The sequence below is a fragment of the Trichoderma harzianum genome, assembly GCF_003025095.1.
Source record: "Trichoderma harzianum CBS 226.95 unplaced genomic scaffold M431scaffold_4, whole genome shotgun sequence".
In the NCBI taxonomy this organism is placed as follows: Eukaryota; Fungi; Ascomycota; class Sordariomycetes; order Hypocreales; family Hypocreaceae; genus Trichoderma; species Trichoderma harzianum.
Window position 1 is genome coordinate 2,462,049 of NW_020209252.1, and position 22,607 is coordinate 2,484,655.

Below are 22,607 nucleotides of genomic sequence, written 5' to 3' on the forward strand. Positions count from 1 at the left end.
CCATCGGTATGCAGCAGATGAGGATGAGCTTCTTATTTGGGTGAACTGCCGACAGCTTCTTTTTTTATTCTTTTTGCTATGGAAACTTCTGTATCTACGTAAATCTACAAACGTATAAATGAATGCTCCGAGAAATGAATCTTTTGTATATTCCCCAAGTTGAAGAATCAGTCAGCATCATCAACTTGTGCCACAATGAAAGCCTCTACACTCACATCGCTATCTCTTTCCTTCCTCTCAACCGCCTCATCCACGGCTGCTTCTTATTCTCGTCCTCCGCTTGTCGTTGATGTAGCCCCCAACCATGTCCGTCCCTATATCCTGCCTCGCTATAAAGGCCATGCTATCAAGTTGACCACCTCTGGCCAAATCATCCGCTTCTCCATCACCACAAATTCTTCTGACGGCGCCTTTGCCGTTGTCCAGCACACCAGCAAATGGACAGGCTGGACTTCTGCGCGCCCTCATACTCACCGCGATGCCCACGAGCATTTCTACTGCTCCAAGGGAAGAGTCGAGCTCTGGACCAAGAAGAACGTGACAGGTGCCATTGATGAGGCTCGCGTCATGACGCTGGGTGATTTTGGTACTGCTCCGCCAGGCACGATCCACACATTTCAGCACACGGATCCAGACAGCCAGCTTACGCACATCTACAACCCAGCCGGGTTCGAAAAGCTATACAACGTCTTCAGCATCGGAGACTTTGATTCCCCCCACGGGTCCCCGTATCAGTTGATCGGAGACGACCAGCAGCCTTTTGGCGATGTCACGCCTGAGCAAGAAGCCCAGCTCAACTCGCTCGACTTGTACGTCGCCCAGGCCGACGTCTACGTGCCGCGACGAGACTTTGTCAATGGCACTGCCGGCAATCCCAGCATCAACTGGCACAACAGCAACGTCTGGAACAACGGCAACAATTCGCTGTCCACGGATCCTACAGATCCTTACTACATCGCCAAAGACTACGGGCCAAAGTACCTCAACAGCGAAAACGGCTACAAGGTCATCCAGACACTCCTCACAGCGGAGCAAACCCCTTACAAGAACTTTACCATCAGCACTCTCACGCTGTCTCCGAGACTCAAGGGCGACAAGACCAACGTCGCCAAGCTGCCTAACCACTTTGCCATCCAGATGGACGAGGGCCAGCTTGCTCTGACGATTCAGGGCTACAAGACGGAATATCTTCTCCCGGGAGACGTCGCGTTTATTCCTAAGGGCACTCGTTTCGAGTATTATGCCACTGTGCCGTTTACAAAGTTTTTGTTTCTGAATGGCGGAGCGAAGGGGCTGGATTATGAGTTGTTGGCCAAGGCGGTGCCGTGGGATTTTCCCGCTTATCCTGAGTGAAGATGGAAGAGGACATCGACACTGGGTATACGAAAATTGGGTAGCTAGTAATGAAACGACTTACATGATGAGATATAAGTTGACATGATTTGATATGATGGAAAAAGTATTTGATTCTGTCTCACAATCTCAAAGGTCTCCGCGAATCACATTGAATGGTAAATTAGGCTAATTCCTGGCAATGCAGCCAATCCAGAGCGACTTACACGGACATGCCTTGTCCACTTATCTCAATGTCGCAATACTACGCTATCGTAGAACCAACAGAGTGTAGATCAACTCTCTGCAATTGTCATCAGTAACGCAGTAAATCTCACAATTTCGCACACATGCATTTCCTTCATTGTAGTTTACATATACATACTTGTTGAGTTGCCACGTGGAATCTGTGTAACCACTCTCTTTGGTCAAGCCCGCTTTCTGTTTGCTTCTGTTTGCAGCTAGCTTTTCCCTCTTCTTTTTCATAACAGAACAGACAGAGAGAGTTTTCCATCTTCTCAGCTGCGTCAGCCTTGTCACATACAGCAATGGCTCAACTACCACCCTCCAAAGACTCTCCCATCATCATCATTGGGGCAGGCGTCTTTGGCCTCAGCACATCCATCCATCTTGCCCAGAGAGGCTATACAAACATCACAGTCTTTGACAGTAAGCCTTATGATGAGACGCTGTACTCTTACTTTGACAGCTGTGACTCTGCATCCTCTGGTTCGTTGTTCCCCTTCCTTGCGGAAACCATCAACAAAGTCAACTGATCTCCAACTTACAACTCACATAGACATAAACAAGATTATTCGCTCAGCATATGGCTCTCAAACCGAATACCAGGATCTCAGCACCGAAGCTCTCTCTGCTTGGGCAGCCTGGAACGCAGAACTCAAGGCTGCCAACGACAACAATCATGATGGAGATGGCATCAAAGGAATAACTCCCAACAGCTCTCTCTTTATTCCAAACGGCTATCTTAATTGCAGCGATTCCACCACCCTCCCAAACTTCGAGATTGCCACTATTGAAAACATGGAAAAGGCTGGACACCACGGCTCGCAGCTCATCAATAACAAACAAGCCGATATCCAGCTCGCCTCACAAAAGGGCATCGAATATGCTCTCCAACCATTTAGCAAAAAAGTCCTCGGCGTTCTCGACACTACAGGCGGCCATGTCCTTGCCGACAAAGCCTGCATTTTTGCTCTTCACAAGGCAAAGAAACTCGGGGTGCGCTTCATCCTAGACCCCGTACTGGGCAAATTCACCTCCTTCGCATACGACTCATCATCGAACTCCACCACCAAAACCATCACCGGTATCACCACCGCGGACGAGAAACATCACCCAGCATCTCTCGTCGTCATCTGCTGCGGCGGTTGGACACCATCACTTCTACCGTCCCTCGACTCCCTTTGCGAAACGACCGCCGGTTCTGTTTTTATGCTTCGTATCCCGGAATCGTCGCCCCTTCGCCAGCGCTTCCATCATTCGCGCTTCCCTTCTTGGTCGTTTAATATGCGTGAACATGGTGCTGACGGAGGCCTTTACGGTTTCCCAGTTGATGAAAACGGCATCTTCAAGATTGGGTACAGGGGAACCAAGTATATAAACCCTCAACAGCAATACGATGGACAAGAACGCAGCGTACCCGTAACCAAATGGAGTGGCAATCTAGGCGAGACTGCAACACCAGTAATGAATCAAGTTCCCGAACAAGCCCACAAAGTAGTCACCAAATTCCTGGATGAATATCTCCCCGAGTTGGGCAACGCTGGAATCCACATCTCAGAGAGCCGCCTCTGTTGGTACACAGATTCTTTCGACAATCACTATGTTATCGACTATGTCCCTGGATATGAAGGTCTTGTATGTGCGACGGGGGGAAGTGGACATGCGTTCAAATTTCTCCCCAATATAGGTAATTGGGTGGTTGATGTGATTGAGGGTGTTGGATTAGAGCGGCCTGCTATCAAGGCGTGGAGGTGGAGATTGTTGAAAGATGGCGATGAGCCTGTTAATAAGCTGATGGAAGGTAGCCAGGGGCATCGAGCCCTGGTAAACACTCCAATGGTGTCTATTTAACACCCCTAGAGTTTCTATTGGACACAGATGAGATGTTGATACCAGTGTGGGATCTCTTACAAGCCATGTCACATCATATAGCCTCATGTAAACAAAAAGATGGCATATCAACATGTACATTATAAATTGCAGCCATTTCGACTTTTAAGATAAACACCCATGCGCCATATATGTTTCATACAAATGCCCCTCCCTTGAAAAACAAGGATATACCAGACCCTCACTTCATCCATCTCAGTTATTACCAATCTCCTCTTCCTGGTCTTCCCACTCGCCATCCTCTTCCTTCTGCTCGTTGACCTTGAACTCGGCATCACCAGCCAAGCCTTCGCTGTCAAACTGATCCACATCCATATCGCTGTAGTACTCGTAGTCATCCTCGTCATCCTCCTCCTCCTCGTCGCCATTGCCCTTTCCGCCCTTCTGAGATGCCTTCTGCGCCTCCTTGGCCGCCTTCTTCTTCTCCACATTGGCCTTTTGCTCACGGCGTCGAGCCTCCTTCTCCTGCGTTCGCTTCTCCCATCGCTTCTCCAGCTCCTTGATCTCGCCAGCCGACTTGTGGATGTACTCGTGCCACATGACTTTGCCCGAGCACATTCCCTCCTCGACCTTGGTTAACCGCAGTCGCATGCGAGGTCCGAGCTCGACGAGCTTGACCACGTGCTTTTCTACGTTTGCTTCTTCCAGCTCCTCATCTTGGCCATTCTCTGCTGCGGCAGCTCGGGCTTTGGCAGACAGGACCTTTCGAGACGCTGTATCCTGGACTTCAACTTCGGCATCCGTGTCAACTTCACTTCCGCTCGTCACATCGGAGACATATCCATCGCCACCCTCGCCAATCATGTAATCTGCGATATCTTCGAGCTTGCCTAAGTTGGGCATGTGACTGCGTCGGCTGGTCTTGGTGTTGAGGAATTGCTCAGCCGCGTTAATTCGACGCAACTGCTTTGAGACTCCTGACCGTCTAGTAGTGATGGCATAGTGTCTAAAGTTGAGAATAAAGGTACCGTCGTCCTCCTTCGACGGCTCTCGGTTCAGGAGTAGCACTCTGCGAATCGACTTGATCGGTGTGGTTTGGGGGTTAATCGGGGGAAACATGGATGAGAAGACGGTGGTGGCTAATGACTCGAGATGCTTGGGGACCTTTGATTTGGCAGTTGAGCCGGGTCGAGAGAATCCATTCATGACCAGCTAATAATCATTAGTATGCAGCTCAGATTTGGGTTCAGTGGAGTGGTGTCCTTACCAGAGGAGCAGCGAGAAACTCCTTGCCCATGCCCTTGGGATGTCTCTGAATTTTCTGGATATCCTTGCACAGTGAATACTTCTCGACTCGAAAGTTCAGCGTAGGTCCTCGAGGCGCCAGCGCAACTCTCATGTTGGTGTTGCCTCCCTCGGATCGCGAAAACAGCATCAAATGCGTCACTCCAAGAGGACCGCACATGACAACGTAGTCTTTCAATCGGTTTCCCCTCCGCTCTTTCAGCCTGCTAGCAGTGCCAGGCTCCATGACTTTCCGCACATCTGCTGCGAGCTGGCTGATGCTTGAGCCAACTTCTCCGGCGCCGATTCTGATGACCATGCTCTTGGGATCACGGGCCGAGGCATGTCCGGCTGAGTTGGGCTGCGGGTTGTTTGCGCCCATGTGGGTGCGCTTCTTGACTCTTCGTTTCGCCATGGCTGATTGATTTGTAGGTGATGAGGAATTGCTTTGTTGCAAGACGGACGTCCAATGGATTATACCAGCCAGCACAAGAGGAAAAAAAAGTTTAGCCAAGGCCAGGCGATAAGAGCTTATCGCAGCGATGGCGCCCCACCAACTTTTTCTCAAGCAACCCACTTATGCACATAAGCAGCTCTTTAGAGGAGAAAGATTGTTCCGCAGATTCTCTGTAATAGCATTAGGCGGCGTTTTACATACTTTAAACAAATAGATGCAACAATTGAACACCTTGGTGATAGTGAAACGCCGCCATTTCGAAATCCCCTTTTCCCGCACAAAACCTGATATAGACGTAATTGTTCAAAACCCCTGCACACAATCCACTCCAACATCGACCTTCGACCGGGGTTCATCGCACTGCGTCCTGATTTGCTGCTGCAAAGTTGACCCAAAAAAAAAGTTACTGGGCAAGGCTTCATTGTTCGTTTCTACGTTCAGCAAATTCAAAAGGCAAAACATTCGAGCAACAATGAGCGGCGCAAAAAGGCAAAAGATTGCGCACGATGCGCCGGCAAAGCGCCAACAGGCAGAAGCCAGCACCTCCAAGGCATCTCCGGATCCTCCCACTGAAGAAGAATCGGCGACTCTCGATGTTGCTTCCTCTGGTGATGCTGCAGATGCACCGGAAGAGCCCAAGACGTTCAAAGAGCTGGTACGAGGCAAAGATGTGGTGGATTGAATGTTGCAATAAAAAACACTCAAGACTAACAAGATTTGTTCCTTTCTCTAGGGTATTGTCGATTCATTATGCGAAGCCTGCGAGTCTCTAAACTACAAGCACCCCACGGCCATCCAAGCAAAGTCCATCCCCGTTGCCCTCCAAGGCCGCGATGTCATTGGCCTCGCCGAGACTGGTAGCGGAAAGACTGCCGCGTTTGCTCTGCCGATATTGCAGGCACTCCTCGAGAAGCCCCAGCCGTTATTCGGACTCGTCCTTGCCCCCACTCGAGAACTTGCCGCCCAGATCGGACAGTCGTTTGAAGCTTTGGGAGCCCTCATCTCGCTGAGATGTGCCGTTATTGTCGGAGGTCTGGACATGGTTCCCCAAGCCATTGCCCTCGGAAAGAAGCCTCATATCATCGTTGCCACGCCCGGTAGATTGGTGGACCACTTGGAAAAGACAAAGGGCTTCTCTCTGCGGTCCCTCAAGTACCTGGTCATGGACGAAGCCGATCGTCTGCTGGACATGGACTTTGGTCCCAGTATCGACAAGATCCTCAAGTTTATCCCCCGTGAGCGCCGCACATATCTCTTCTCCGCAACTCTAAGCTCCAAGGTCGAGAGTCTCCAGAGAGCCAGTTTGCGGGACCCTGTCCGTGTGAGCGTCAGCTCAAGCAAATACCAGACTGTGTCGACCTTGCTGCAGCACTACATCTTTGTGCCTCATAAGCGGAAGGACACATATCTCATCTACCTAGTCAATGAGTTTGCTGGAAAGTCCATCATCATCTTCACACGCACAGTCTTTGAAACACAGAGAATAGCCATCCTGCTGCGAACTCTTGGCTTCGGCGCCATCCCACTTCACGGACAGCTATCCCAGTCATCTCGTCTCGGTGCCCTGAATAAATTCAAGGGAGGATCCCGCGAAATCCTCGTAGCCACCGATGTCGCTGCTCGTGGTCTGGATATCCCCGCCGTCGACGTGGTGCTCAACTTGGATCTGCCCCAGGACTCCAAGACATACATCCATCGTGTCGGTCGAACAGCCCGTGCCGGTAAATCCGGTATCGCCATCAGCATCGTCACGCAGTACGATGTCGAGATTTATCAGCGCATCGAGGCTGCGCTAGGCAAGCAGCTGGAAACTTACCCGACGGAAAAGGAAGAAGTCATGGCTTTCCAGAGCAGAGTCGAGGAGGCCCAGAGGGAAACTAGGGTGGAGATGAAGTCCTTCCTTGAAAGCAGGGAAAAGAAGGGTAAAGGAAAAGGAAAGACGGCTGGACCCAAGAGGAGAAGAGACAATATGGATCAGGAGGAGGGTTAAAAATTCCGCTTTTAGAAGAGAGAAGTGGGAAAAGAAAGGAAGATATGAGAAAAGTTTTTGTGGAACAATGGTGTTTAAAAGGCAAACAGAACGGGTGTTATAAGGTGCATTTATCTGATTAGTGTCAACTTTTGGAGACGGAGTGTTTCGTATTTTCTCAATTTACTTGATCATTCTATCATACCGTCAATGTTGAAAGATGAAAGTGAAATTGTAGATTCTGCTCCACCGAATCAAACACAAACAGCATCACCATCTTCAATAAATTACGACATGCAGCAGACACAAGAATCCATGTTTTATTAAGTACGCCAGAATAGTCCAAGTCAAGAAAGACGCATCCTGAACCATACCAAATCCCTTCCAGCTACCCAACCCAATAGCAAATATAGCAACCCCCCCCTCCTCTGCCGCCCAAAAAAAGATATCAAAATTCACTGCGAAGAACAAGTCTACGTTCCCATATCTACAGATTCATCGTGATCTGCCGGCGTTTGTGGTTCCGCCATCTCGGTATCCTCTTCATGGCCTTCCTCTTCCTCTTCCTCTTCTTCCTCTTCGCCATCTTCATGAATCTCCTTGCTGTGGTCACCTTCCTCGTGTTCCTCCTCGCCCTCCTCAGCTTCTTCGGCTTCGTCATCTCCGTGCTCTTCGTCGTCTTCATCATCTTCCTCCTCGTCCTCTTCTTCGTCGCCTTCGCTTTCGCTATCAGCGTCTTCACCACTAGTTTCGCCGCTTTGAATAGTCCGTCCCAGGTGCGGGAACATCAAGCTCGGTGGGACGTCCTCTTCATAGTCATCCGGAACATCGCTCAGGTCGCTTTCCTCAGCGGAATCGTCAAGACTATGCGCGTCATCACTCTCAAGCTCTTCTTCCTTGTCCTCCAACTTGGAGTCGTCATGGCCATCATGGCCATCCTCCTCGTATGCATGCGTGTCTGGCATATCAGTATCCTCCCCAGCTTCTCTTCTAACTTGTGCGTCTGGTCCTTCTTCCTCGTCGCTGTCGGCATCACTAGCACCCGCGTTTGGCGTCTGGCTTTCGCGTTTAGCACTCGACATACTTCCAACACGGCTTCTCGGCAGAGCCAACTTTGGAGTTTCCAGAGACCGAGTAACAGCTTGTTCCGCTTTCCGAAGGACGTCCGGCCTACGAACTCCCGTTTTCCGAGTCCGCGGTGCTGCTTCGGACTTTTCTCCTTCCAACGGCGTCGCAGTGCCGGGAAGGCTATCATGAGTGCTTGGAGGATTGAGTATGTTGCTGAGAGAACTGGTTGGCTTGGAATCAGCCTGGGCCTGGGCCGCAGCCGCCGCCTCAAGCTTGGCAGCAATCTCTTTGGCCTGATTGCGCTCTTCGATAATCTTGCTTGGCTCCTGTCCTGGCAACGTTGCAGCCACATCGACATAAATCTTTGAGTAACAATCATTAATCAAGTCGTCGATCCCGGCGACCTTCATCAAATTAGCATTAAGCTTCTTCAATTCGATGGCCTCCTTCATGCAGTTAAAGGCTGGAATGTTTGCCTCGTCACGAGCAGCCCACTCAGTGATCCTCTCGCTGATGATTTCAAACTCCTCAGTAGACAGTGCCTTGAAAGCATCATCGGTGGGATGGGGGATATTGTATGTGTCTCTCAGCAGCTTCAGATAAGCCATGCAGCAGGACTGCCACAAGTCGACAAAGTGATAGAAATCTGCGCCCTTCTTCCGGAGACGACGAAGCAGCTGCTCCAGGTTTGTCTTGTCGGACATTATCACGAGGAGATTGGTCATGAATCGCACATATTGTTCGGTAAAGACATGGTGACGGCCTGGGCGCTCTGCGTCGCATTTCCATACATTCATCACCATCGTCTTGGTGAACATGTTTTCTCTCAAGATGGCAAAAGCAGCCTGTGCCGCCACCTTAATGTCACTGTTTTGTTCCATGCTACTCTCATCGAATAGAATCTTCGCATGACGTGCGACAATCCGGTGCTGCCAGTTAGACTTATCTTTCTCCTTGAGCTTCACGAGCGTCGGGATAATGTACTCTTCCCAGTCCTCGGGTTCTGAGAATGAAGCAAAGATATCATCCGGTTTGAATTGCACGCCAAAGGGTTGCTCCGACAAAAGTTCGGCTGCTTCTTTGGCAGGGAGATCCCCTCGCATCACAAGTTTGTGCACAATAGACACAATCTTGTAATGCGGCTCGAGTATTGGGTCGCTACTGCGGGACTTTCTCGCGTTGTTAGCCACATTGACGGCGTCTTTCAGCGCTTTCAGCACCGTTTGGACTCCAATCTTGGTGCCGCTATCGCTGCTGTCGAGCTCTTCCTCTGGTGTCTGGTACATCTTCCAATAACACTTGGCCAGCATATACGGATTCCTATTCCAGCAATTAGTATCGTCTCACGTCACATATAATCTGCCTGATACAACACTTACTTCCAGTTCCCAGGTTTGCGCTCTATGGCCATTCTGAAAAGCTTGGCAGCAAACTTCCATACTTTGTACTCCGTCATCTGCTCGTGTAGAATCCTCTTGAATGTCCCAGCGCCCATATTCTGGATAAAGAAACGCTCTTGATCGGAGTGCTGGAAGGGCTCCATAGCAAATGGTTCTCGACTTGAGGCATACAGACGCATTCCAAACTTGTGATACAAGTCATGTAGCGGATCTTCGTCATTGACTTCAATCTCCTGATACCTTGAATGCGACAGGGCCAACGTGTAGCAGTGAATTGCGTTCCTCTGAAATTTGACCAGTTCGGGTCGATCCTTGTTCATCTTGTCAGCAGTCCATAGCACTGCTTCGTCTAGATCGTAATCGAAGCATTCGGCCAGCCGGAACCACGACTCCCAACTATCTGAACTGAATTGTAGCTGTAGCCTCAGGAAGGTGGCTCCTATGCGAAGGTCGTCTGTTGCACCTGGTGTCTGGCGTCGGTTCAAATCAACGGCTTTGAACTTGGTCAGTGCTATCATTCCAAGCAAGAAAAACCAGCCGTGTTTTGCCAGCGCAGCTTCCGGTGTATTTGTCGAAACAGCATCTACCGATACCTCTCCGAATAACGCTTGATACAGTCGAAGAGGATGGATGGGCTTTTTGACGAGTTCGGTAAAGTTGCGCAGGTTATGGATCATCTGGGGTGTAGACTTTGGTTGTCCAATAGTTTGTTGCATATGGTCAATGGCCGTCTTGAGATCCGACTTCAATAGGTCTTTCATTGGCATGCGATTTGCCAGGATCATAACCTTTTCCACCAGCTGCATCGTCTGACGCTTCTCGAGCTTCTCATGCGGACAGCCATGATCTTGAACCTCCCATACTCCAACGCCAAGTTTGAGTCCATAGAGGTCATAAACCACCTGCCCCAGGTAGTCCTCCCAGTTCTCAATATTCTTATTCTTAAGCAGTTCCATGCGCATCACTTTAAGGAAGATCTTGTTGGACGCCTTGCAGCACTTTCGAAGACCAATTACTTGATGAATGGCGGCGAGGAAGTCTGCCAGATCCTTTTCCGGAGCAATGGACTCTTGAAGAGGCAGTCCTGCCCTAAACATGGTGAACTGTAGACACCAGGTGCGGACCTGCATTTCTCGCAGTTTGGTGATGAGAGACTGGAATGTAGAGTTCGAAGACGGTGCCTTTTTGGCTCCGATCGTGACCTCGTCCTCGCACAAGAATGCAGTGTGAAGAATAGCATTCACTTTGGCAAGAGCACTGCAGCTTGACTTGAGGTGGTCGTCGTCGATGATGTCGAATGCAGAGGGGTCGTTCAAGGCCAATGTTAGTGCCTGAATCAGCAGTTCGTCGAGTGACTTCAAGGTCCTCATGTAAAGAAGCAGGCGAGACTCGTCAGGCAGCTTGGCGTACTTTTCATTCTCCAGATCCGCCACAATAAGCTCAATGCTTCTGAGGTGGCATGAGAACCTCTTGGTTGTATATTTTATGGCTTCGTATGCATCTCCAAGTCGTGACCACAGAAATAGCCTCAGCTCGGTGCTGCTGCTACGCAGAAATTTCCATAGGTCACGCATGCCTTGAGTTGCACAGTCCGATATGGACTGCTTGTTCTTCTGTGACTCTGAATCAGCCGAGGACGCGGCATCCGAGTCTGCCAAATCGTCCTGCTTCTCTACTGATATACAGACGGATGAAGGGTTAAGAACAGGCTCCAGGGTTTCAATAACGTGAACGGGGCTTTCCATCCCTTCTTGGAAAAGGCTGAGAAAGAAATCCATGGTGGTAAGTTTGGAAATCTCTCGATCTGCAGCCGCCGGCGAGATGGTTGGCATGACCACATTATTTGGTAGAGTCAGCGTGTCTACTTTCTCTTCCGACAGGAAATCACGAAGCGATGTCCACAAGAGGAGAATGTGCTCTCTAACTGGATTGTCCGAGAGCGATGACACCAAGACCGACGCCCACAAAAACCTGACGCATAGGGGGTCGGTTGGCGGGCGATTCATCAAGCGCATATATGCCGATGCTAAATCTAGCCATCGCTGAAGTCGATATTTGGTTTCCATGCGAGTTGCGTAATCAACAGCGCTGCTAGGGTTGGTGATTCGCTCGTAAATGTCAATGTAGAGCTCAAATACCATGGGGATTAAGGATTCAAGGTCAGCCAGTGCTTCGGGTGAAGAATACTGCAGCTCCTCCGAAACCAGCTTGTATAACGATGAGTCGGTCGTGTTCAGCATCTGGACCACCGCAGTCTTCATAGCATCTGACCACTTAAAGGAGGCATAACTGGAGCTTATTGTCTTCATCCACTCAAAAACAATATCGTCACTTGTCATATAGTCATGCCTCTCCTCCACTCTCTGAGCGAAATCTCTCAAACCTTTGGCTTCATCGAAAGGAACATTCACAGCTTGATCCTCGGATCCAGTCTTGGCATGCTCCAAGAAGGAAGAGAGCCCCAGAGTCGCTTGTTCTTTCTTGTTAAGAAAAACCATGGCAACGTCCTCTTTGAAATCGGCAATCAGCGTGCGCAAGTCTTTGGCTCCCACATGAGTGAATTTGGACAACCGATCCTCTGCGACGCACAGATTTATAACCTCATCGAGGTACTCAAAGGTTTCTTTATCCTCAACTCCAATGGTCTCGAGTAAGTTCTTCGTCATGGTAAAGAGATGCTGATCAGCTTCTTGAAAAGGCCGAAGTTGGTTAGCAATAAGAGTATTCGGATCAGGAGCTTCCTCAGCTTGAGACGTTTCCGCTCTCCTACGGACTCTTTTGCTCCTCTTTTCAGTCACATTCTCTTCGTCAGCCCCGTCTGGTAGTCCCGCAGCGGACTGTGATCGCTTCCTAGCTGACTGCTGCGCGTTTGACTCCTTTTGTGTCCCGTCAGAGCCTTTGGTAGCGTCATCGACAATGTCAGACGCTTGGCTTCCTTTCGACTCGACTGGTGGCGTCACAGACGCTTTCTCGTCCTTGCCATTTGTATCTGCAGCTTTCTTCCCTTCAGGCTGAATGCCATTCTGGGGTTCGTTGGTGGTCTCGTCTCGCGATTCATCCATCTCTGTATCCTGCTTGGCCGTTTGCAAGATGAGTCTACAAACTTCCAAAGCATCCTTTGTGCTCTCAACACATTTCATGAGCTCAAATCCGAGATCAGACCACGATTCAACATTCTTGCTCGACGATTCTACGTCGCTCGCAATGGATATGGTCTCATCGGCGTTGTCGACGGATAGTAGCTGTTGGGTAATCTGCATTTCTGGTGGAATGGAGAGGGTCGAGGTCGGGTCTGGCAAGAATGGGATAGGGTCAAGGTGACGTTTCAATATTGACGGTAATTTTTTCTTTAGCCAAGGCGCCATGGCAGGGTGTGACAATGCCATGTCGTCGCCGAGGAGATTCAAGTACATCTTGAGCTGCTCCCCAGCCAAGCTCTCCGCGAGAGAGGGGGGTTCAACCTCCATTACAGCCGGATCATCATCTAGCTCTATTGCAGCCTCCAGACAGTATCGTTTGATTCTCCCGCTATTCATTGCGCCAGCAAATCTCGCCGTTTTTCTCCATAGCTCTGGATCTGAAGGGTCCTGATCCAGGGCCGAAGTCCAGCTGTCAAGAACTTTCTTTCCCTGGTCGCTGCGATAGTATATCTGGAGCTTGTTGCTCCATTCAGGATTTGAGCTTTTCTCATCTTTCAGTTTGTCCAGGTAAAACTGTCCGTAGTTCTTATAGGAGAGGTAAAGTGCGAGCGCAAGACTAGCAGCCACTCCATCGGCGCCGCCCGCGGCCACATCGAGTCCATCGGCAAACGATTCGGGTGCTGAAGTTTCCGCCTGGCCATCGCTCTGTAGCTCTGTTCGCTCGTAGTCGGTTTTCGCTTCTCGATACTTGAATATCTCCGACTCGAAAAGCTCGTCGTAGGCTGCGCTGGCGGCTTCGCGGGACCGTATGCCTTGCGCGTGGAGCTTTAACGCATTCTGAAAGCGCTTGAGAGCTTCGTCGACCTGCAGCAGGCGTCAGCATCTGGGATTCTTGTATGGTGTCGATAGTATGTATGTGTGCAACTCACGTGAAGCTCCTTGGTGGTATCGATCTGCTCGTCGATGTTTTCCTCCGGCTCAAGGTTGATGGCCTGGAAGGCGGGCTGCGGCAAAGGGTTAACATGAGTATCACCAGAGGAGCAAGGCAATTGGACGCACCATGATCGCAAGCGATATGCGAACACTGACAAAGCCAGCATTCGCGATGGTGTGTTTTGGAGTTGCAGGTTCCTGGAAGCCGGGGGTTCATCTGGCCCTTGAATGACGTTTGGCTGCACTGCTCAATCAACCTGGCGCGTCGCGTTAATTCAATTGGCCCGAGGCGATAAGATTAAGCCATGGATCAGGGCCTGTCGTGTCCTGTGCTGTACAGTATCGAAGTTACCTGCAGCGTCCACAGTAGAACCGCACCGCTTGGAGCTCAGCGCTTGAGAAGCCGCTGTAGCACTGTAGCAGAGGGATGTGGCGCGCCAACAGCTGACTAAGACGCCGCCGCCAGGGGCCAAATATAGGCGTGGATCGCTATCAGTTGAGGCCTGTAATGCCGTACCTTGGTATGTACCTTGGCTCCACGTGCAGGCGCAGCGAGGCTGGTCATACGTGGTCAGTGTGGCCCAAGAATCCTTGCTCGAAGCTCGATAGCTCCTCCAATCCCACGGTTTGCGCAACGGTTGCTGCTCTGCATGGCTGCTTTGCATGCTTGACCGAACCCTCAATCTCTCGATTCCAGCTCCATCCCATTGACCGCGCAATTGCGTGAGCCTGCTTGCCGCCATGGTTGCGCCAGCAGTGCCTGAGTGAGCCTCCCGCCGTAACTGACAGCTTCACACGACGCCGCCTAACACTTCACCAGATTATCCGAGGACGTCCTCCACGAGTCGATCGATGCCAGGACAGAGTCGCTTGCAGCATTGCGAGAGCTGGGCCCGCCGGATCTTGTGCATCTTGTGAAGCAAGCAGTGCGCAATCCGGGAAAGCAGGTTAGCAATAGCGACAATCCCGGAGCACGAGACAGCGCAGCTAACGTTCAGGTGTAATTACAGGCCGGCGTCTACCATCACGTTACCGGTGTCGATGCGTCGTCTTCGGCAAGTCTTGCGGCCTATATCAACACGCTGACGTACAGAGACCATGACCCAAACACAACCACCAGGATCGTCGAGGGTGTATACTGGTAGGTAGCGGAGACTGTCCTATGCGATTGCTGCTTGCGATAGAAAACTTAGGGATGCTAACACTGACAAAGTTGCTACAATGCTTTCTCTCGGTTAGACATGCGGGTGCATGTGTCGATTCCCGGAACTGTTGAGAGTTACTGTGTGGACGAGCGAGGCGAGAAGCGAAAGGCGTCAGACGACCTGTGGCTGGAAACATATCTTTGCAGCGTCCTAAGAGCATACTCGTACGCCGACGATGGTAGTGGCGACAGCATCCGCAAGATTGTCGGCGTCCGAAGATTCAATCCCGTCACTAACACAGAGACTGAGCATCGCTTTCTTAACGCAGCCGAACAGCTCTTCTTTAGGGGTACGAAGAGTTCAAGAAGGTTGAAGTTGTTTACGACGGCAGGCTAATACCATTACAGGGTGGCAACTGGGATCCGATTCTATTGTTCAGGTCCCTACGAATGTATCAAATCATCTCACCACCGGATTACTCAAGTATCTCGAGACTACTGGCCGCTATACATCTGGCATCAACCTCTTCGAGAAGCTTCGCACTCAAAGTGTCGAGGTTGCCTCGCTGTTGGCAAAAGTGATGTTCATGGGCCATGAGGAAGTGTCGGGAGTAAAAGTTCTCTATCAATCGCTTCAACAAACTCCAATGGACTATGTCATGCTTGATACACAGGCAGACTTCCTCTTGAAGAAAGCCTTGAAAGCCGAGACACCGGAGTTGAAGGAGGAGAGACTCAAGATGGCGCTCGGTTGTGCAGACCGCAGTACCATTGCTGCTCCCAGCGAATTTGGCACTTGGGCTAGGTTGGCTCAAGTCTATGTTGCCATGGAGGACTGGGAAAATGCTCTAACAATCCTAAACTCGTGCCCCATGTTCACTTACCAGGACAAGGACTCTCCTCTGATGCCCGAGCCGAGAGACGTTCACCTGCCCACCCTTCCCGAAACACGCCTTGATGAGATTGACAGCGAACCAGAGTCGAGATACTCAGAACAAGTCGACCCGAGTTTACTGAGTCTGAGGGCAGCATCCTACCGCGGCACATTTAAGAAGGCGTACAGCATCTTGACGGAAATGACGTCCAAGATTGGTTGGGACCAACTTTTAAAGATTCGCAGCAACGTCTTTGTCATGGAGGATGAGTACCGTACCGAGAAGCAAGAAGCCACCCAGGCTGCCCAGCCGAAGCGGAGTCCAAGTATGGATGGCCTTCGCGGCACACCAGACCCAACTACGAACGGAGACGAGGGCTCGGACAATGAGGATGAGAAGGCCTCGGAGCCGGCCGCAACGACATTAGCCCCCAACGGAGAGGGCGGTGGAGTTGAGAAGCCTTCCAGTACAGTGGACCCGGACGAGGTCAAGGCCGATAATGAGAATGTGAGTCAAGACGATAGCTCCCTTGCGTAAACTATGGGCCATTTCTATTTATTGACACATTGATGGTATAGGGTACCAATGCCGATGACCATCTCTCCAAACTAAACACCAAACGGCTCTGCGAGCGCTGGCTTGATAGCTTGTTCATGGTTCTCTATGAAGATCTGCGGGTCTACACAATCTGGCGCACGCAAATGGCTCAATACCGCGCGCAGCAGATACAATACAAGAAGTCGGCAGAAGAGTGGGAGATTCTTGGTTCACTCGCGGAACGTCTGCAGCACTTTGATGAGGCCGCTGAGGCATACCGCGCCTGCCTGTCCCTCCGCTTCAGCCCCAAGGCCCTGGCCGGCGTGCTCCGCGTCTTTGAAAAGACCAAGAGCACGAGAGAGACGGTGGCGGCAGTGATTCGACTGGTTACCTGGCAGTACAGGTGGTACAGCGAATTCAGCCCGGAGCTCCTGCATACCATCCGGACCTTGATCGAGGATGAAGGCGCCGTCAAAGTCAGGAGCATTATCCAAGCAACAAGCCTGCCACAGCATGTGCTTGATCTGACGCACCACTATGCGGCTCTTTGCGCAACATTCCGCAGCAGCGGCACAGATGGTTAATAAGGGGAACGATGGCTGCAAAAGGGGGAACCGGCTGGGACCTTCGATTTGGAGGGAGGCTCTGTGGACGGGATTTTAAAAGGGGGGCACATTGAAACCTAGCGATTAGCAGAGGGCAGCATATCATATCCAAGATATTAAACAGCATGCAACGGTATTGAGGTTGGTGATGGAGGTTGAGGCTGCTTACCTTATATAATTACATCGAATGGGATTTTACAGACGTCACCGCGGGGCTGTTTCCGTGCCTTGTACGCCGTAGGGGTTCCGTTAGTGGGCAGCTCAGTGAGGGAGCAGGCGGGGCAGCTCTTTATCGCTGAAGCCGCTGAAATCTTTCCTCTATCCAAAATTTCGACCCGCCAAGCTTTTTACCACTTCACCCAACCGCATTTCTAAGCACTTCTGACTACAGTTTCTCGTTTCTCGAGGCGTCTCTATACGATAAACTACAGCTCTCTCGAGTTTCACAATGGCTTCATCATCTACCGGCGGCGCCCCATCGATATCGGCGTCGTCGCCCCCCGCCATTGTCTGCGTTGGCATGGCTGGTAAGCTTCCATAGCAGCGACTCTCTCCTCGCATCATGCAACCATCTAACGCTGTTGCGCCAAATCATAGGCTCGGGCAAGACGACCTTTATGCAAAGAATCAACGCTCATCTTCACTCAAAAAATACACCTCCCTATGTCATCAATCTTGACCCCGCGGTTCTCAACGTCCCCTTCGAAAGCAACATCGACATTCGAGACTCGGTCAACTATGAGGAGGTCATGAAGCAGTACAACCTAGGACCCAACGGAGGTATTCTAACATCGCTCAACCTCTTCGCTACAAAGGTCGATCAGATTGTCAATCTGCTGGAGAAGCGCTCAAAGCCCGACCCCGAACACCCCGAACGCAAGCCCATCGACCGAATCCTGGTTGACACGCCGGGTCAAATCGAAGCTTTTGTATGGTCCGCCTCGGGAACTATTCTGTTGGAATCCCTTGCATCATCATTCCCTACCGTTATCGCCTACATCATTGATACACCACGAACTGCTTCGACATCGACGTTCATGTCCAACATGCTCTATGCCTGTTCCATTCTCTACAAGACGAAACTTCCCATGATCCTCGTCTTCAACAAGACCGATGTCAAGGACGCTTCTTTTGCTAAGGAGTGGATGACAGATTTCGAAGCATTCCAAGAAGCTCTGCGCCGCGATGAGAATTCCGACACATTTGGAGGCCAAGAAGGCTTTGGAAGTGGTGGAAGCGGTTACATGGGCAGCCTACTCAACTCTATGAGTTTGGTACTGGAGGAGTTCTATTCGCATCTCAGCATGGTGGGTGTTAGCTCGCGAATGGGAACGGGTATCGACGAGTTCTTCGAGGCCGTTGAGGAAAAGCGAAAGGAGTTTTTGGACGATTATCTGCCGGAGCTGGAGCGACGAAGGGAAGAGAGGGAGGAGCGGAAGAAGAAGACCCGTGAAGAGGAGTTGGATAAGATGATGCAGGGCATGTCGGGCATATCGGTTGACGCCAAGAACGTGGCCGAGAAGGGACCTATCAGGGTCACCAACGATGACGACGACGTGGATGTCCCAAGCGACAACGACGATGATGACGATGAGGATGACGAAACAACCAAAGAGGGTCTACAGGCTAGATATGCCGCCGCCATGGAAGGCAAGGACGAAGGCATCTTGGGCGACGCGAGCTTTGCGAAATACCTGCACATGCAGCGGTAACGCAAACGTGAGGGGGCATTTGGAGAGGCGTACAGGTAGTTACGGCGTTTTTTGGGAACCAGGTGAACACACGGGTGCAAAGGAACTTGGCTATGTAAAATTTTCATGATTTGAGGTGCGCAAAAAGAAGAAGAAAAAAAATCTAGGCGGCTTTTGGGGCGCGCATTTGCATAACAAGTAATATCAAAAATTCCCCTTTGATAATGACATCTGACTCCCTTTGTGAATCCCTGATTATCTCCCAAAAACTCCTCGAGTGCGATCTATAATGTGCGTTTGCTTTTCAATTGTTCTTTACTGCGGTTCCCGCTGAGAGTAGTATTTCCGGTCCATCTATGCGCCTATCGAGCCTCGAACTGCACCATTCTATACCCCATAACGTCAGCAAAACCTCAGTCTCCGGCACAAGCACGTAAAAAAACTCACCGCTTGGTACGCTCCTTGTACAGCACTCGGCCGGCGCAGTGCGGGCAGGCAACCAGCGCGTCCTTGCTAAGGGTGACGTTGCCGCCGCAGTCGCCGCAGATGTATGTCATGACGGAGCGGGACTCGTGTCGCTCGCCGCCGGTCGCGCCGCGGGTCATGCCTCCTGCTGAGGCGCCGGCGCCAGCGGTAGGGACCTGGTATTCTTCGCGAGGCATGGCTGCTGCTGTTTCGATGTAGATGGTGAGGATGTGGGAGTGAGGATGGCTGGTTTGTGTGGGCGATGGTTTGCGGGTGGATGATGAGTGATGGAAGAGGAGAGAAAATAGTGGCGGTGGAGGAGAATTTTGTCCGGCAGAATTGGGCGGTGGGGGGTGGTGATGTAGGAGCTTTACACTTTGGAAGTGACCTCTTTTGTCCTGCAGATATTCAACAGCTGCCTAAATTCACGAGACAAGGCTGTGATATCTAGACTCTTGAATAGCTGAATACAATTGTTGAAAATTAATCGTTCGTGATCAATTCTCTATTACATAGGGTCACTATTTCCCCACGAACCATCTGTGCAGGTTAGTTCGATTCTTCACAAAAGCAGCTTCGAGCATTAAGTAATCACAGCTCTACCGCGAACGCTCAGCATACAGTACCTCGGCAACTGCTTGACTTGCCTGCCGACCCCAGACGCTCTCTCATCGCCCATCTTACGATCATTTCTCTACAACCGATTGGCTACTCCTGTACATATGGCCATTTGAACAATCATCACCATCAGTCTACGAGAAAATCCGACATTGTTCACTGCAGACTGAAGGCCTTGCAAAATCCAGTCCAGTGATTTAGCCGCAGTCGATTTAGCGGGTTTGGTCTTTTGCTGGGATCTGTTGATTACGACTTCGATTTTCCGCCAATTCGATCGATACCATGCCCTGCGATTCTAGCTGACCATTGTCTCGGGCCAAGCTAAGAAAAGCAGAGCAGCAGAAAGAAGAGGGCGACTCAATCCAATCCCTTGTTCCTTTTCTCTCTCGTGGGAATTCGTCCAATTCACACACCTACGGCACAGCAAGCAGTATCGCCATCAACACAACGAGAGACAACACAACAACACTCTCAAAGCGCAAAAATGCACACCTCATTCGACCCGTCGCTCCCCCCTCCCACGATCCGCGAAGAAGACTGCCCCTTCTGCGCCATCGCCGCCGCCCACCCGCCCTTCTCCCCCATCGACCCCCCCAACCCGTTCCCCTCGAACCTCACGGCGCCCCAGTCCTTCGTCGTCCTGTCCACGCCCGCGCTCATCGCCTTCCTCGACATCCTGCCCCTCAGCCACGGCCACCTGCTCCTCTGCACGCGCGCCCACCGGCCCAAACTGACGGACGTGACCAACCCGGAGGCGCGCGACCTGGGCGGCTACATCCGCCTGCTGTCCGCGGCGCTGGTGCGCGCCACGGGCATCGCCGACTGGAACGTGGTGCAGAACAACGGCGCGGCGGCGGCGCAGGTCGTACCGCATATGCACTACCATCTGATCCCGCGGCCCGAGATTCGTGCCAGCGGCCGGTATCGCGAGAGCTTCACCATGTTTGGGAGGGGGCAGAGGGAGGAATTGGACGAGGATGAGGCGGAGCACTTGGCGGAGGAGCTGAGGCAGCAGATTGCGGAGATTTTGAGGGAGGAGCAGGATGAGGCGGAGAGCAAACCTCCGAAACAAAAACTATAAAGCGAGAGTGAGGACCTTGTGATGAAATTTTTTTTTTTTTTGTGTTTTTTTCTCTTTCGTCTTTGAGCGGCATGCGTTTTTGGCGGCAGAGAGCCTAGAGAGAGCGATTAGAACTGCAACTTGCATTAGACCATGTTCTCGCCAACGCTGGGCGCCGAGGTAGATGGAATTTCGATTGAATGTAATTAAAGCCAATGATGTGCAAACCTACTTTTTCCGTTATCAATCCCTTTTTTTTTTTTTTTTTTTTTACTCATGGTATAAAGAACTTGAATATAACAAATCAAACCACCTTTTGGTCATTCGCGAGTGAACGCTGCTTGGAAGCCGACTGCGCTTCATGTTATCGCCTGTGTTGAAAACGTACTAAGGTCTTAACCTCACAAAATGACCAATCATCAAAAAATCTCTATGTATTCGTAGAGCAAACTCGTACTTCGTATTAAAATCCAGTATGTATGGAGACACAAATGCGACATTGACACTTGATTTCGCCAATCCTCGTTCCGACGCCCGGACATTTGTACGGCCCGGCCCGAAATGATACGCGACAAAGGCAGCTGGGCATCGCTACCTACCTGGCAATAACCATGCGCGCACTCGACGGATACATATCCAGGTGATAAAAGACAAATGAAGCTGAACCCTGAAGCATTTACATTGACTACTTGCAGAGGCATGCGCCCGCCGAAGACTAAGGCACGTTGGTGAGAGATCAATATCACATTATTGACTAATAGGGCCCTGTTACGCCCGTCCAAAATCCATATCCAGATGTACTCCCCCCGATATTGCCAAACATGGTACAACAAGGTACTCCCATTCTGTCTGCCTAGTGCGTGCAGCTTCAAGGACTTATAAAGAAAACAACATCAAAAGTTTCTTTTACTCGTCGCCTCCAGCAGTCACTGCCTTGGGCTCTGGTGTGTCTGTGGCCTGAGCGACCTCGGGGGCCTTGACGTCCTTGACTGGGGCGGCAGCTTCAGCAGCAGCTTCAGTGGCCTCTTCCTCAGCCTCGTCTTCGGCGGCCTCTTCGGCATCGTCCTCTGCCGCTTCTTCTTCCTCTTGCTCCTCTGCGTCTTCCTCGTCGGCGCCCTCGCCGTTGGCAACCTCTTCCTCAACCGTCTTGCGCTTCTTGTGAGGTGGTTGGGCGCCTGCTCGCTTGTTAGTAACGGCGCCACCGCATCGATGATATTGATGTGGGAGAAATGGGAGGTAGCAGCAGTGCGTCGTGGAGCTGTGGTGTCTTGTGACGGCTTTGCAAATGCATCTTGCTGCTACCGCGCGAAGGGAGCGGCCTTGATGATGGATATGGATATTGGGGTGGCTTCAACTCACCGTTCACTGGAGCATCTGCACCCTCAGCAGCTTCTTCAGCGTCTCCCTCCTCTTCTTCATCTTCCACGTCACCCTCCTCTTCCTCCTCTTCTTCTCCGTCGTCATCTTCGTTGTCATCTTCGTCTCCAGTGGAGACGTATCTTGCAAAAAATGTCAGCACAGTCCATTCGCCAAGTGTTTTGCAGTCTTGCGACTAGAGAAGATGCTGCTGTAGCTCTCCGGCGGGTGCCAGAGTGCATCGTGGGCTGTGCGAAACACCAGCGGCAGCAATGTTCAATTGGCCCCAGGCGCATCTCGCACATTGGCCAAACCATGGCCGGCAGCTAAAGCAGGGTCTTGTCATGACTTACTCTTCTTCCTCTTCTCCATCATCCTCTTCGGGGAGGGAGACGAGCTCTTCCTCGTCCTCCTCGTCACGGGTGCGCTTCCGGGTGGACATGGTGTGGGTTTGTGTGTAAGACGGGACGGGTGGTGTAGAGATACGCAATTGGAGAGGGCAAGTCTTGGTCGAGGGACGCTGGGCAATCCTAGAGGGGGGAATGGATGCCTTTTATATGTGAGAGGGAACAAAGAGAGAGAGAGTAAGAGAAGAAGAGA

General features: G+C 51.2%; 10 protein-coding genes across 10 annotated transcripts; 6 read left to right on the forward strand and 4 right to left on the reverse strand.

Annotated features, from left to right (window-relative positions):
* Window positions 1-111: 111 nt before the first annotated feature.
* On the forward strand, window positions 112-1,465 carry M431DRAFT_506832 (hypothetical protein). The gene has a single exon (XM_024918868.1). The coding sequence runs from the start codon at window positions 196-198 to the stop codon at window positions 1,351-1,353; it is 1,158 nt and encodes a 385-aa protein (XP_024776765.1). The 5' UTR covers window positions 112-195; the 3' UTR covers window positions 1,354-1,465.
* Window positions 1,466-1,880: 415 nt separating this feature from the next.
* M431DRAFT_493566 (hypothetical protein) lies at window positions 1,881-3,426 on the forward strand (the record flags this gene model as incomplete). Its single annotated transcript, XM_024917131.1, has 2 exons — window positions 1,881-2,061; window positions 2,132-3,426. The coding sequence occupies 2 exons, from the start codon at window positions 1,881-1,883 to the stop codon at window positions 3,424-3,426; spliced, it is 1,476 nt and encodes a 491-aa protein (XP_024776766.1).
* Window positions 3,427-3,660: 234 nt separating this feature from the next.
* M431DRAFT_82127 (hypothetical protein) lies at window positions 3,661-5,104 on the reverse strand (the record flags this gene model as incomplete). Its single annotated transcript, XM_024923121.1, has 2 exons — window positions 3,661-4,617; window positions 4,673-5,104. The coding sequence occupies 2 exons, from the start codon at window positions 5,102-5,104 to the stop codon at window positions 3,661-3,663; spliced, it is 1,389 nt and encodes a 462-aa protein (XP_024776767.1).
* A 514-nt stretch (window positions 5,105-5,618) lies between these two features.
* M431DRAFT_4175 (hypothetical protein) lies at window positions 5,619-7,136 on the forward strand (the record flags this gene model as incomplete). Its single annotated transcript, XM_024914992.1, has 2 exons — window positions 5,619-5,801; window positions 5,880-7,136. The coding sequence occupies 2 exons, from the start codon at window positions 5,619-5,621 to the stop codon at window positions 7,134-7,136; spliced, it is 1,440 nt and encodes a 479-aa protein (XP_024776768.1).
* Window positions 7,137-7,588: 452 nt separating this feature from the next.
* On the reverse strand, window positions 7,589-13,959 carry M431DRAFT_112722 (hypothetical protein; the record flags this gene model as incomplete). The annotated part of the gene is made up of 4 exons (XM_024911845.1): window positions 13,783-13,959; window positions 13,653-13,727; window positions 9,563-13,587; window positions 7,589-9,503 (listed from the first exon to the last, which is right to left on the reverse strand). Exons 1-4 carry the CDS (start codon window positions 13,783-13,785, stop codon window positions 7,589-7,591), a joined length of 6,018 nt encoding a protein of 2,005 aa, XP_024776769.1. The 5' UTR covers window positions 13,786-13,959.
* A 438-nt stretch (window positions 13,960-14,397) lies between these two features.
* M431DRAFT_493569 (hypothetical protein) lies at window positions 14,398-16,796 on the forward strand (the record flags this gene model as incomplete). Its single annotated transcript, XM_024917132.1, has 6 exons — window positions 14,398-14,420; window positions 14,477-14,603; window positions 14,667-14,797; window positions 14,870-15,150; window positions 15,209-16,182; window positions 16,254-16,796. The coding sequence occupies 6 exons, from the start codon at window positions 14,398-14,400 to the stop codon at window positions 16,794-16,796; spliced, it is 2,079 nt and encodes a 692-aa protein (XP_024776770.1).
* Window positions 16,797-17,265: 469 nt separating this feature from the next.
* M431DRAFT_4178 (hypothetical protein) lies at window positions 17,266-18,529 on the forward strand (the record flags this gene model as incomplete). The annotated part of the gene is made up of 2 exons (XM_024914994.1): window positions 17,266-17,344; window positions 17,415-18,529. 2 exons carry the CDS (start codon window positions 17,266-17,268, stop codon window positions 18,527-18,529), a joined length of 1,194 nt encoding a protein of 397 aa, XP_024776771.1.
* Window positions 18,530-18,870: 341 nt separating this feature from the next.
* On the reverse strand, window positions 18,871-19,170 carry M431DRAFT_493571 (hypothetical protein; the record flags this gene model as incomplete). The annotated part of the gene is made up of 2 exons (XM_024917133.1): window positions 18,871-18,895; window positions 18,956-19,170. 2 exons carry the CDS (start codon window positions 19,168-19,170, stop codon window positions 18,871-18,873), a joined length of 240 nt encoding a protein of 79 aa, XP_024776772.1.
* A 905-nt stretch (window positions 19,171-20,075) lies between these two features.
* Window positions 20,076-20,672, forward strand: M431DRAFT_493572 (hypothetical protein; the record flags this gene model as incomplete). Its single annotated transcript, XM_024917134.1, has 1 exon — window positions 20,076-20,672. The coding sequence occupies one exon, from the start codon at window positions 20,076-20,078 to the stop codon at window positions 20,670-20,672; it is 597 nt and encodes a 198-aa protein (XP_024776773.1).
* A 782-nt stretch (window positions 20,673-21,454) lies between these two features.
* On the reverse strand, window positions 21,455-22,607 carry M431DRAFT_394179 (hypothetical protein). The gene is made up of 4 exons (XM_024914817.1): window positions 22,390-22,607; window positions 22,011-22,092; window positions 21,711-21,826; window positions 21,455-21,686 (listed from the first exon to the last, which is right to left on the reverse strand). The coding sequence occupies exons 1-4, from the start codon at window positions 22,447-22,449 to the stop codon at window positions 21,558-21,560; spliced, it is 387 nt and encodes a 128-aa protein (XP_024776774.1). The 5' UTR covers window positions 22,450-22,607; the 3' UTR covers window positions 21,455-21,557.